Source organism: Lacerta agilis, chromosome 4 (assembly GCF_009819535.1).
Source record: "Lacerta agilis isolate rLacAgi1 chromosome 4, rLacAgi1.pri, whole genome shotgun sequence".
In the NCBI taxonomy this organism is placed as follows: domain Eukaryota; kingdom Metazoa; phylum Chordata; class Lepidosauria; order Squamata; family Lacertidae; genus Lacerta; species Lacerta agilis.
This window is the reverse complement of record NC_046315.1, coordinates 88,790,869-88,803,406: the sequence shown is the minus strand read 5'-3', so window position 1 is coordinate 88,803,406 and position 12,538 is coordinate 88,790,869. Positions and strand designations below refer to the sequence as shown.

General features: G+C 41.5%; 1 protein-coding gene across 2 annotated transcripts in view; it reads right to left on the bottom strand.

The window, feature by feature from the left end:
- The window catches only part of GPC6 (glypican 6), a 740,852-nt gene that overhangs the window by 504,944 nt on the left and 223,370 nt on the right, over nt 1-12,538 (bottom strand). For both annotated transcript variants that reach the window (XM_033147878.1, XM_033147879.1), the window contains exon 2: nt 10,889-11,047. In XM_033147878.1, the coding sequence (XP_033003769.1) occupies nt 10,889-11,047 (159 nt within the window). The remainder of the gene's footprint in view (nt 1-10,888; nt 11,048-12,538) is intronic.

Here is a 12,538-nt window from a genome sequence, read left to right as displayed (position 1 = left end):
AGCAGTTGAGTATGGGCAGTTTCAACCCTGTTCCCCACATTCCCCATTACGATCCTGATGAAAATTGTTCCTCCGAAGTTCCTATTTGCCTCTGAGAAACTTGCAGTTTATGTCTATCCCTCCATCATATCTCAATGGGAAGACCTAGCATCCCAGAAACCTTCATTATTCCCTTGGATCTCATTGCCCCATCCAGCTCTTACTTAATTGCACTGCTGTTGTAGTCAAATTGACAGCATCTTTCCATTTTCCTGGCGTGCTCTGTTCCATGGGGTCACGAAGAATCGGACACGACTGAACAACAACAACAAAATCACTAAGAGGCAGGAGCAAGCTAGTTTCTTATAAATCAAAAGATTTCTGCATGTGGTGCCTCATCTCTCAACTTCCACAAGAACCAGAAGCTTACTTTACAAAAATTAATAAAATAAAGCTCCGCACCTAACAAATATGTCCCAGCTAGGGGGTAGACACCAATGTGTGTCTTCAGTTCTTTTTAGTACTGGAATACCTAGCAAATACTATTTCACGGTTTCTACACACAAATTTAAATGAAATTATTTAGACATTCATATAACAATGCCTCTTAAATAGAAGTTCTCTCTTGTAGCGGTGAAGTAGTCATTCACCAAAAATACAAGTATTGGGATATGCTAAAGTAGTCATTCACCAAAAATACAAGTATTGGGATATGCTAGTCCAGACTGCAGTTACCTGATTTACAAATAACCTGGGTGTCCTGCTTGGAAAAAAATCTGTCTTTAAATGCCTTTGGATAACTTGTTATTCCATGTTTAATTAATACTTCCTACTAGAAGTCGAAGTTGGTTATTCACAGCCACCCCCTCATATGCTACAGACTGTGACCTTTCTGCCCCATTAGGATAGGTGACAGTATATTTTCCAACCGGACATAAATGGGAACTTTAATTGAGGGAGATTGCCATTCTCTCTAATTATGAAAAATGCCAGAACAGAGCCGATCAAGAGAGCAGAGCAGTCATCTTCCCATGTTACCCACTGAACAAATATGTTAATCCAGTTAGAAAGGTTAGGCAGCTTTAGATGTTCAGCCCAGTGTGTCTTAATAATCTAGATCTCTTTTCAGATTAGGCCTTTCATGGTAAAATACTATCCAGAGTTCAGGTTAGTATCTCAGCCGTAAATAAATACGCACACCCTCAGCCCCAGTGCATTTTGTCAGCAGAAAAGTGAGAAGGAAACCTGTTTTAATTGATGCAAGGCTATCTGGTCTATTGGTGAACAGGAGCATGAATGAAAGTTTCCAGTGCTATGTCAGGATAATCATGGGGAAATGTGCTGAACACATAAGAAATTGTCCACTACACATAATTGTATCTGTCTTTAGGAGAAAGAAAGGCCTATAAAGCCATACCTCCTGCTTACACGTAGTTAAAGGAACAAACTTCTGATGCCAGTCAAGCAATGGCTGTCCGCCAAGATACAAATAAGGTCAATGTTTTTGGTGCTACCTTTTGCACTTTATTCTTCTGTGGCACAGGCCCTCGTTCTTTTGAACGCTGCACCTTTGCCTGCAATCTTGTTAATTTAATCTTTGTCCATTTTTTATCAAGGTTAGAGACTTGGCCTCATGAGCATCTCCCTTTGGTGAGGTATCTGAGATGAGATTTAATATTTATTATTAATTAAATTTGTATACCTGTAGCATTTGATCTGCAAGGACTCCTTCACAGCTGCAGGTGACTGTGTTCTGTTATACAGGTGAAACTCGAAAAATTAGAATATCGGGGGAAAGCCCATTTATGTAAGCAATTGTTTTCATTAGCTACTGGAGCTGAATATATGAGATAGACTCATGACATGCAAAGCGAGATAGGTCAAGCCTTTGTTTGTTATCATTGTGGTGATTATGGCGTACAGCTGATGAAAACCCCAAAGTTGAAATTGTTAATTTGGGGTTCTCATCAGCTGTACGCCATAATCATCACAATTATAACAAATAAAGGCTTGACATATCTCGCTTTGCACGTCATGAGTCTATCTCATGTATTAGTTTCACCTTTTAAGTTGAATTACTGAAAGAAATGAACCTTTCCACAATATTCTAATTTTTTGAGTTTCACCTGTGGTCCATTAGATGCTGGATATGCATTTCTGAATGGAGCTGTAAGCTAGTCCTGCATGATCATGTTTCCCAGAGGAAGTTATTATCAGATTAATCCAAAATCATGGAGGATAAGGCTGCCAATGGCTATTAGCCATTGTAGATATATTCTGCCTCCAGTGTTGAAGGCACTATGCCTCTGAATACAAATTATTTCAAATTGCAAGTGGGGAGAGAGCTGTTTCGCTCAGGTCAATCCTGCTCAGGTCCTATAATGTAAAAGGTAAAGGTAAAGGAAGGTTACAAGTAAGTCCAGTCAAAGCCGACTATGGGGATGCGGCGCTCATCTCACTTTCAGGCTGAGGGAGCCGGCGTTTGTCCACAGACAGCTTTCTGGGTCATGTGGCCAGCATGACTAAACCGCTTCTGGCGCAACGGAACACCGTGACGGAAACCAGAGTGCACAGAAATGCTGTTTAGCTTCCTGCTGCAGCGGTACCTATTTATATACTTGCACTGGTGTGCTTTCAAACTGCTAGGTTGGCAGGAGCTGGGACAGAACAATGGCAGCTCACCCTGTCGTGGGGATTCGAACCACCAACCTTCCGATCGGCAAGCCCAAGAGGCTCAGTGGTTTAGCCCACAGCGCCACCCGCGTCCTATAGGCATTTGGTTGGTTGCTGTGAGAACGGGTTGTTGGATTAGATGGGCCCCTTTGATGTGATCTCGCAGGGTTCTTCTTAAGGAAGGCAATGTGACAAGCTTTACTACAGAGGGCAAACACTGGATTATGCTCAAAGAACCCTCCATTAGATATAGATATAGATTTTCTTAGTGCACCTCCAACCCAAATGTCACTCACATGCAGTACTACCGCTCACAACGACATCATTAAGCAGTCTGATGTGGGTGTCACAGGTTATCAAAGAAGCGTTTCAGTTAAATGTGTTTTAAATTTAAACAGGGAAAACAGGTAGAGAAAAACTGGATTCCACAGCACCATCTGGTGGCACAATGTTATATCGCATATACAACGCATATAAATCACCTTTTCATTACCAGTCTAGCTGCGTCCCAGGTCTGCACGAAAAGAATATAAGCAGCCTGTTTTACTGTGATAAAAGATGTTCCTTGGTACTTCTTTCTAAATGTAGTCCTTGATTCTACAAATACTCCGATGGATTGGTGCCTTTATCGTATTGTTGAATCTTCCATGGGAAAGAGACATTTTGTTTATGCCATTTGGATATTTCAGTGAGAAAAGATCAAAGAACTATAAATCAAACAAGTTTTATGGGGCTTTTACTGCCTCTCCTTCTCAAACTAATGTGACTGTCTGTGCAGTTTTGAGACCAGAGTCTGTATAAAATTGGGGCAGTAAATTGCCATAAATCCTTAGCTTTATCTGAAACTTGATATACCTGGCTTAGATGCACCTACTGTGATGATACCATTAGAAGCATTCACCTGTCAGGTGGGCACCAACCATAACAGTAAAAAGACACCTTTATATATGCCATCTATAACCATGGAAATTCGCACTTCTGCCAGATAGACGCACGCATACTTTCTGAAAATAAATAAATAACTGTCCTCTATCCATGGACTGTGAGCAAGTGTCAAATCTCAAAGATGATATAAAAATATAGTAAAATTTTAAACAGAAAACCCCAACCCTATGTGAAATGCTTCCACCTGGCAACATTTTTCTGAAGCATATCTTCACACTCATGCATGCAGAGAGGCCTAAGAAGGGTAAGAGAACTCAGCTAGTTCTCCCAGGAAAATATGGCTAATTTCATACTCCTTCTTTCCCCCCCAAGTACTGTGATGTTAAGGGTTGCCCTTTTAGAACCTCACTTTCTTTGTGATGGCAGAAACAGGAACACACAGGGTCTACAGACGTAAATATATTGAGCGTAAGGGATGAGGGAGGCACCATGATGGAGAAGGCAAGTACAGACACTTCAAGTGTCCTTATTTTCCAGGGATATCGCTGATTTGGAGAAGCCATTCCGGTTTCTGATTTGATCATGGAGTGTCCCACTTTTCCTTGGGGTGTCCCTATTTTCATTGGAGAAATGTCGGAGGGTAAGGATTACAGGTGGGTAGCCGTGTTGGTCTGCCATAGTCAAAACAAAATAAAATAAAAAATTCTTTCCAGTAGCACCTTAGAGACCAATTGAGTTTGTTCTTGGTATGAGCTTTCCTGTGCATGCACACTTCTTCAGATACTTTGAAACGGAAGTCACCAGACCCTTAAAAATAGTGAGGGAGTGGGGAGGGGTATTACTCAGAAGGGTGGTGGGAATGGGCGATCAGCTGATAGGTGGGGAAAACCTGTTGACGACTCTTAATGGCTGAAATTGGTCTTGCAGGGAAAGGCAAGGGGTGAGATGGCTAAAGATAGCTTTGTCATGTATAATGAGATAAGAAGGTAAGGAGTTATCCGACCGCCAAGCCATCTGAAAGCAATCCTGTATAGGGAAGGTTTTTTATTTAATGTTTAATGTTTTATTGTCATATTTTTCCATGTACAAGACGCCCTCATGTATAAGACGCCCCCTATTTTGGGGGACTCCAAATCAAGAAAACACCCTTCAGCACTACCCATGTATAAGACGAGCTCCAATTTTAAACCTATTTTTTTGGTTAAAAAAACAAAACAAAACCCTAGTCTGATACACGGAAAAATGTTTTTATACGTGTTGGAAGCTGCTCAGAGTGGCTGGGGTAACCCAGTAAGATGTGTGGGGTATAAATAGTAACATTATCATGACGGAATGGGACGTCCCTATTTCCGTTGGAGGAATGTTGGAGGGTATGCAAGTATTATTTTAATTACTGACCACACTGACACATTTTGAAAGAAATTATTCAATTTGCAGAAGAAATTGGAACAAAACTGACGCACGGCGCAGAAAGTAGGGATAGTTTACACAAACACACTAAAGTTCTACTGTGAAGTTCTACTGCATTTATCTATATGAGAAAGGTTTTTGTCACTTTCAAACTTATTTCTATCCAGGAATGTAGAATTCATCAAATGTTATTTCAATCTGCACACACATCTCTGCCAACTTTTCACTGGTTAAAAACCAGTATCAACCTTTCAATTAAAAGAAACCACATGCATAAGCCGTGAAAACATCCCCCCCCCCTCTCTCACACACACACATCTGAAAACTTTTAAACATGTCAAAACCCATCCTAAACCTTCCAGTTCAAAACAAACCTTATTACACACACACACATACTCAAGCACAGCTGTCAACCTTTCCCTTTTTTTTGGCGGGAAATTCCCTTATTATAGCATTGGGAAACTGCAAGGGAGGGTTGACAGCTATGTACTCAAGTAGAATAAAGTTTTCAAATAAAAAATGTCCCCTTGCAATCTCAATCCCACCTCCTGGCAAATAGAAGGGGAAGAAATGGAGGCAGTGAGAGATTTCACTTTCTTGGGTTCCATGATCACTGCAGATGGTGACAGCAGTCAAGAAATTAGAAGACGCCTGCTTCTTGGGAGAAAAGCAATGACAAACCTAGACAGCATCTTAAAAAGCAAAGACATCACCTTGCCAACAAAGGTCCGTATAGTTAAAGCTATGGTTTTCCCAGTAGTAATGTACGGAAGTGAGAGCTGGACCATCAAGAAGGCTGATCGCCGAAGAATTGATGCTTTTGAACTATGGTGCTGGAGGAGACTCTTGAGAGTCCCATGGACTGCAAGAAGATCAAACCTATCCATTCTCAAGGAAATCGGCCCTGAGTGCTCACTAGAAGGACAGATCCTGAAGTTGAGGCTCCAGTACTTTGGCCACCTCATGAGAAGAGAAGACTCCCTGGAAAAGACACTGATGTTGGGAAAGATGGAGGGCACAAGGAGAAGGGGGCGACAAAGGATGAGATGGTTGGACAGTATTCTCGAAGCTACTAACATGAGTTTGGCCAAACTGCGGGAGGCGGTGAAGGATAGGCGTGCCTGGCGTGCTCTGGTCCATGGGGTCACGAAGAGTCGGACATGACTGAACGACTGAACAACAACAACAACAATCTAAATTTCTACAGAAGCAACATATTTGTTTTAATTACAGGTTTTTTTTGGGGGGGGTATGGTGATATTGAAGAGATTATGAGTTTTTGAACTATATTTATAGCCATTTTTGGACTGGGTGAACCATCTGACCACACTCCCCACCACCCGTAGCAAACTGTGTGTGTCTTGCTAGCAAATAACAGTTTCCCCATCTATTCATCAGTGGAAGATACATATATGCGATATACAGTCATACCTCTACTTATGTATCCCTCTGTATACGGAATCTTTGGGTTAGAGCCACAGCAAACCTGGAAGTGTATACACACGCATGAGCAGAAGCTCTCAATCACACCGCGTGTGTAGAAACGTGACTCTATTTACGTACTTTTTGGTGTGTGAACGGACCTCCGGAATGAATTAAGTTCATATCCGGCAGGTCCACTGTATTGATAACGAGGAAAAACTGTGCTTTTGTCTAATATATTCCAAGACTAAAGCTCAGGGATACTGAAAGTTGCAGTCCACAAACATCTGGAGGCAACAGGTTGAAGAAGACTGATTTAATTAAAGACATTTTCATAAAATTGGGGAAGCTAGTCCCTCTGGTTTTCTGCATTTACGTTGTTCGCATACATTTTCAGAGCCACATGTACAGCAATATAATTTACTTGGCGTGTATCACACTGAGAAGCTAGCTAGTCACTTGGATGTAGAAACCACTTAATGAGAAATTTCTTTCCACTTACTATGGCAGAGTAAGACAGTGACCAGCTTTCCTTTAACTGTTTTTCCCCTTTAAAAAAATTAAAAATCAACATCTCATTGCAATTTGCCTATAGTTATTCAGAGGATTAGTTAAGAAATGTCAGTGAACAGATACCGCCTGCTCATTAACATTCATGGCATTACCCCCTTCTGGTGTGTTTGGTTTCAGCTGCTGATAGAGCAATACTTTAAAAAGATATTGGCTTGGCTGCAAAACAGCTGCTCAGCAAAGCCACTATGCAGGGGGAATTGGTGATAATGAGACAATAGTATTACGACAACTCTGGGAGGATAATATATCTTAAGCTGTTTTGAGGTATGCCTTGTGTTGTCCGAGTACTAATAAACACAACTGTCTGTCCAGTCCTGTAAGGGGTTGTTCCTCTGTGGGCAAACAGTTCAGACCCCATCGTTTCCTGAAATTCAAGCAGAGCTATAAATGTGTATCAAATCTCTGCAAATTGTGACGTTTCTTTGTCCCATACATACTCTCAAGGATGAAAGAGTATCAGCTGATTTGCTTCAGTGCTCCTTTACTTGAAGCACTTGATGTCAGTACATTTGGAAGTGCTTGTTATTATTCTGAGGCTCAATAACAGTTCTAAAGTTGTGGCTCACTGTTGCTGTATGTGGCATAGATGGTTGGCAGCCAGCTGTCAACCTGGAGAGCACATGTCTACCTTTAAATGCTCCAGAGCAACAGAAGTGTGTGCAGCTGGTGTAATTTGGTCTCATACCTCCTTTGGCCCTCCACCAGCTTTCTGCCCCTGACTTTACGTTGGACAAAACTGCAAGTCCTGCTCACTACAATAAACAGGGAAACAGATTTTGCAAAGAAGCCAGAAGGCTATTGCAGAGTGATGCATATTTCAAAGCTTTCAAAGGGATGTGGATTGTCCACTACTAATCCTGTTTAGTTGGGTAGGAGAGCTGAAAAAAATGGCACACCTTGAGCTCCTTGGATTTCAGATAGTACATCGGTAGACGAGTCTTAAAAGCCCCCCAAACAAATTTTCATGGCCCTCTAGCGGCTATGATTGCTTATTAATCAGAAGTAATGTATTTAGTGTTAACTCTGAAATTGTATACAGTGCATAGCTGCCAACCTTTCCCCCCTTTTAAGGGAAATTCCCTTATTCCGAATAGGATTCCTCGCAAGAAAAGGGAAAAGTTGAAAGCTATGATACAGTGGTACCTCGGAAGTTGAACAGAATCCATTCCAGAAGTCTGTTCGACTTCCAAAATGTTTGGAAACCATGGTGTGGCTTCCGATTGGCTGCAGGAAGCTTCTGCAGCCAATCGGAAGCTGCGGAAGTCACTTCGGACGTTTGGGTTCCAAAGAACGTTCGCAAAGCAGAACACTCATTTCTGTGTTTGTGGCATTCAGGAGCCAAAAGGTTCAATTTGCAAGGCGTTCGGGATCCAAGGTACGACTGCACATGATTTTGACCAAACTAAACCTTCTAAAGCAAAATATACATCAGGAGGTTTAATTTGGTGAGCGTCAAGTATACACTTCCATAGTTAACACTAAATACCATATTTTTCGTTCCATAGGGCGCACTGGACCATAGGGCGCACCTCGTTTTTAGAGGAGGAAACACGAAAAAAAATATTTTTCTGGTTTTCCTCCTCTAAAAGCCCTGTTTTTTTGAGGATCAGCTAAAGGTTTTGCAGCTTTTTTGCAAAGGGAGAAAAGCAAAGCTCCTTTTGCGAAGGGGGAAAAGCAAAGAGGAAAAGCCCCATTTTTTATGGGGTTCAACTCACATTTCTGCAGCTTCTGAAGGAAAGGGAGCCATTTCTACAGTTTCCAGACAGATAATCTAATCACATGTCGCTGTGGAAACAAACAACCTCCCTCTGCAGCACATTCAACAATGGAGGGAGGGGCTGAAAGGGAGCCGGGACTCTTATCTCTATCCCGATCTCTTGCTGATCAGCTGCTGAGCGGGGTCCTTTCAACACCCCTTTTTCTCTTTGTAAAATAAAAAGCACTATCTGCTTTTGGCCCCTGGGCAATTCGGCTCCAGGGACCACCATTCGCTCCATAAGACGCACAGATATTTCCCCTTAATTTTTAGGAGGAAAAAAGTGCATCTTATGGAGCGAAAAATACGGTACATTGTGTCTGTTAATGAGGCATCACAGCTGCTAGAGGGCCGTGAAAATTTGTGTCCTGGGCTTTTTAGACTTTTCCACCCATGTACTGTTTGAAACCCAAGGGGCACACTGGTTTCCAGATGAGAAATATATTGGCATTATTTTCAGCTCTCCTACCCCATTAGTTAGTTTGACCCTGGAGAATAAGTATTACTAGTAGTGAGAAAGGGGTGGAGAGAGACAGCAGAATCTTCTACCCTTCAACCACTATTTTGGAATGCCAGATTAGGTTTTAGGCAGCAAAATATCTTGAGCTGTCACTGAATGCTTTTCTGCTATGGCTCTATTCCCCACCCCACCCCACCCCCCAAAAAAACGCAGCACAGTCACAACTATGATTCTGAAATGTACTAGACAATAAATAAGGGCTATTCAGAAGCTAAGCACAAAAGCCACCAGTGTGACACCTCTGCTGGTAAATTTCCCTAACGGTTTGAGTTTCCTTCCACCAAAAAGGCACTCCATTCAGGTGATTGGTTTCTACCTTTTGCATCTATCTATTGCAATTTGCTGCATATCGCATGAAAAAGCTCTTCCTAAACTGCACACCAATTATGTGATGAAACGAGTACTAAAAGTTTCAGCATAATTAGAGTAGCATTGTTCATCCTTCCATGAATCAACACAGTTTTCTTCCTCCTACATAATTTCAGCATATGCTTTGATGTAGAGAATGAAAATATCCACAATGAACAAATATTCGCCCTTTGGCAACCATGTCATAAGGCAAGCGTGAGAATTCGATCTTTCTCTGTGCTTGTCGATTCGGTTAGAAAAGAGCATCTCTGGTCACATTGACAAAGGATATTTCTCTCGGGGTGGCAAAACTGCAACCTTCATGCATCCTCTCAAGAGATATAAGTCCCTTGGGAATCAAACACTTTCATTTTTATATATTAATGACAAAAGTTGTGTGCCATTGGGAAAAGTAAGTTTAAAAACCCCCAAAGCTTAATAGCTTTAGAATATTGTGTGTATTAAAATGACTTATGTTTTTCTACTTTCTGGCCAGGGTTCCACATCCACCATAGCAGTCCTATCATGGTCCTCATGAGGGACATTTCACTTCATAAAGGATGTTTAATAATATTGTTTTCGAAGCGAACCCTAGGCAGCATATTCCAGCAAGAGCTTAACCAAGCCCCCACAGCATCCATGGTTTATATTTTGCAAAATGTAAATGTGCCCATTCAGGCAAACAAATAGGGAAAGAGGCCATGGCATATCAAGTGAGACGGACCTAATAATTCACCCATGCACTATTTTAAACAGTGTGCAAGTCTTTCATCTCTCAGCAGCCCGTTCTTTCATATCATTGGGATTAACAGGAATAATTACAGACAAGGGATGCCAGCTTTAAAGGAAGCTCTTATCCTAGCAGGACAACAACTTAATGTGATATCCATTTGCCTGAAAAATACAATTAACATTCATTCTGAATAAGTGGTATCCTATGATAAACTAGGGGGTTCCAGCTAAAGAATCTGACCGTACAATGGATTAATTGATTGAGCCTTTTATGATGTGACACACATGATCAGCAGTCTCATATGGTTATCTATTGCTGGATGGTATCATTCAGATTGGAGGTGGGGGCAGGAATCAAATGTTTGGATGTCCTATTTTAAAAGCATCATGTACATATAAAACTAGCATGCTAAAGAAGAAGATAACAGCCTAGCCTTATCTATGACATGTTTGTTTTGTAAGTTCAGGAAATGATTTTCCATCTTTTATCTGCCACTTCAAGTGAAATAGGCTGTCTACATTATGTACAGTTTCACGGATGACTGTGCAGACTGGGTCCAAGAATAAGCAAAATATAACATACTACTCACCGTCAAATTTCTTGTGCCTGGACACAAAGGTTGTGCGCACAAAATGACTTGTCTCCTCCACCAAGTTCTCAAATTCCAGTTTGCTTTGCTGGCTTAGCTTATCTTCCATTTCTGATGTGCAGCATGTATATTCCTGAGGGCAGATTCTCAAATGTTCCCCTACAATAAACATAAATGAATGCAACATATGAATGAAGGCATGCAAAATTTACATCCCTGTTCATATGCACACACTGGTCCCACTTTACGAACATTCGCTATGTGAAATTTCACATATCCATACAGAAGGCATTAGTAGCCAAACCTATACATATTACATATTCAGATATCTGAGCAGAACATTTTTTACTTCCTTGTTTGCCTTTTGCTGGCTGGCTGAGAAACAGAGGGAGGGGGAGCAATTGGACAAACCAGAGAGCATTTGTTTGTGTGTGGTTTTCTATCTTAAAAAAAAAAAATGGGGGTCAAATTTGCGTGGTTGAAAATGCATTAGAAATTTCCCCATAGAAATCAATGGAAATTGTCAGCTCATTCTGTAAACACTCACCTAGCGAATGATTTCCAAGGAACGCCTTGTGTTTGGTAAGCAAGATGTGCATGTACTGTCAAGTTACTACCAGCAAATCGCTTCCCATTCATTTGCAATGAAATTATTAGTCACTGCCCAGCCACTCATTTCTGCAGCCAAAAGGACTGCGTAGTGTAATGGTGGAAGGGGCTTCAGTGCTTAACTGAAAAGAACGTACTGGTGAAACCACGTGTTTGAGTCTTCTCAGGGATGGGGACCTGTTCTCTCACCAGGGCGGTATTCCATGAAGCATTCAGAGGCAATTTGTGAAGTCTACTGCATAGGGCCTAAGGCTTCAGTGGGTAGAGACAGAAACAAAAGCAGAAGGGGCACCCGTTTTCATTCTCTTTCGGCCACTCAACATGCTAACAGGGAAAACCAGATTTGCTCTTAGCCAAACATTTGGATGGATTGCTTAATTTAGCTTTCCCCCTTTTCCATTGCTCCATCTATTTTGGCTCCCTGCATCCCCCCCTTCCAATCTCCTTCTCTATCCCAGTCTCCGTCTCCTCCTCCATCATATGAAATGGGCTGCATGAAATAAGGTCAAAGGTCATAAAGCCACAAGTTTCCCACTCTGGGCCATCTAAATAAGAAAGGTCATCTAAATAAAGAAGGTCTTTGCCAGCTGAAAGAAAGCTAGCGGAAAGGGGCCCTAACTAATAAGTGAGTCCCTGGATCTTGGAAATACCACTGAGAAAGCCCTCTCACACACCTCTGGTAAACACACCTCCAATACTGGCCAGACAAAGAGAAATACAGTCGTACATTGGTTGTCAAATGCCCCAGAACTCGGATATTTTGGATCCTGAATGCCACAAACCTGGAAACAAAATAAAAATTTCTTTCCAGTAGCACCTTAGAGACCAACTAAGTTTGTTCTTGGTATGAACTTTCATGTGCATGCACACTTCTTCAGATACACAGAAGATACTTCTTCAGGTACACAGTGTGTTTCTGAAGAAGTGTGCATGCACACGAAAGCTCATACCAAGAACAAACTTAGTTGGTCTCTAAGGTGCTACTGGAAAGAAATTTTTATTTTGTTTTGACTATGGCAGACCAACACGGCTACCCACCTG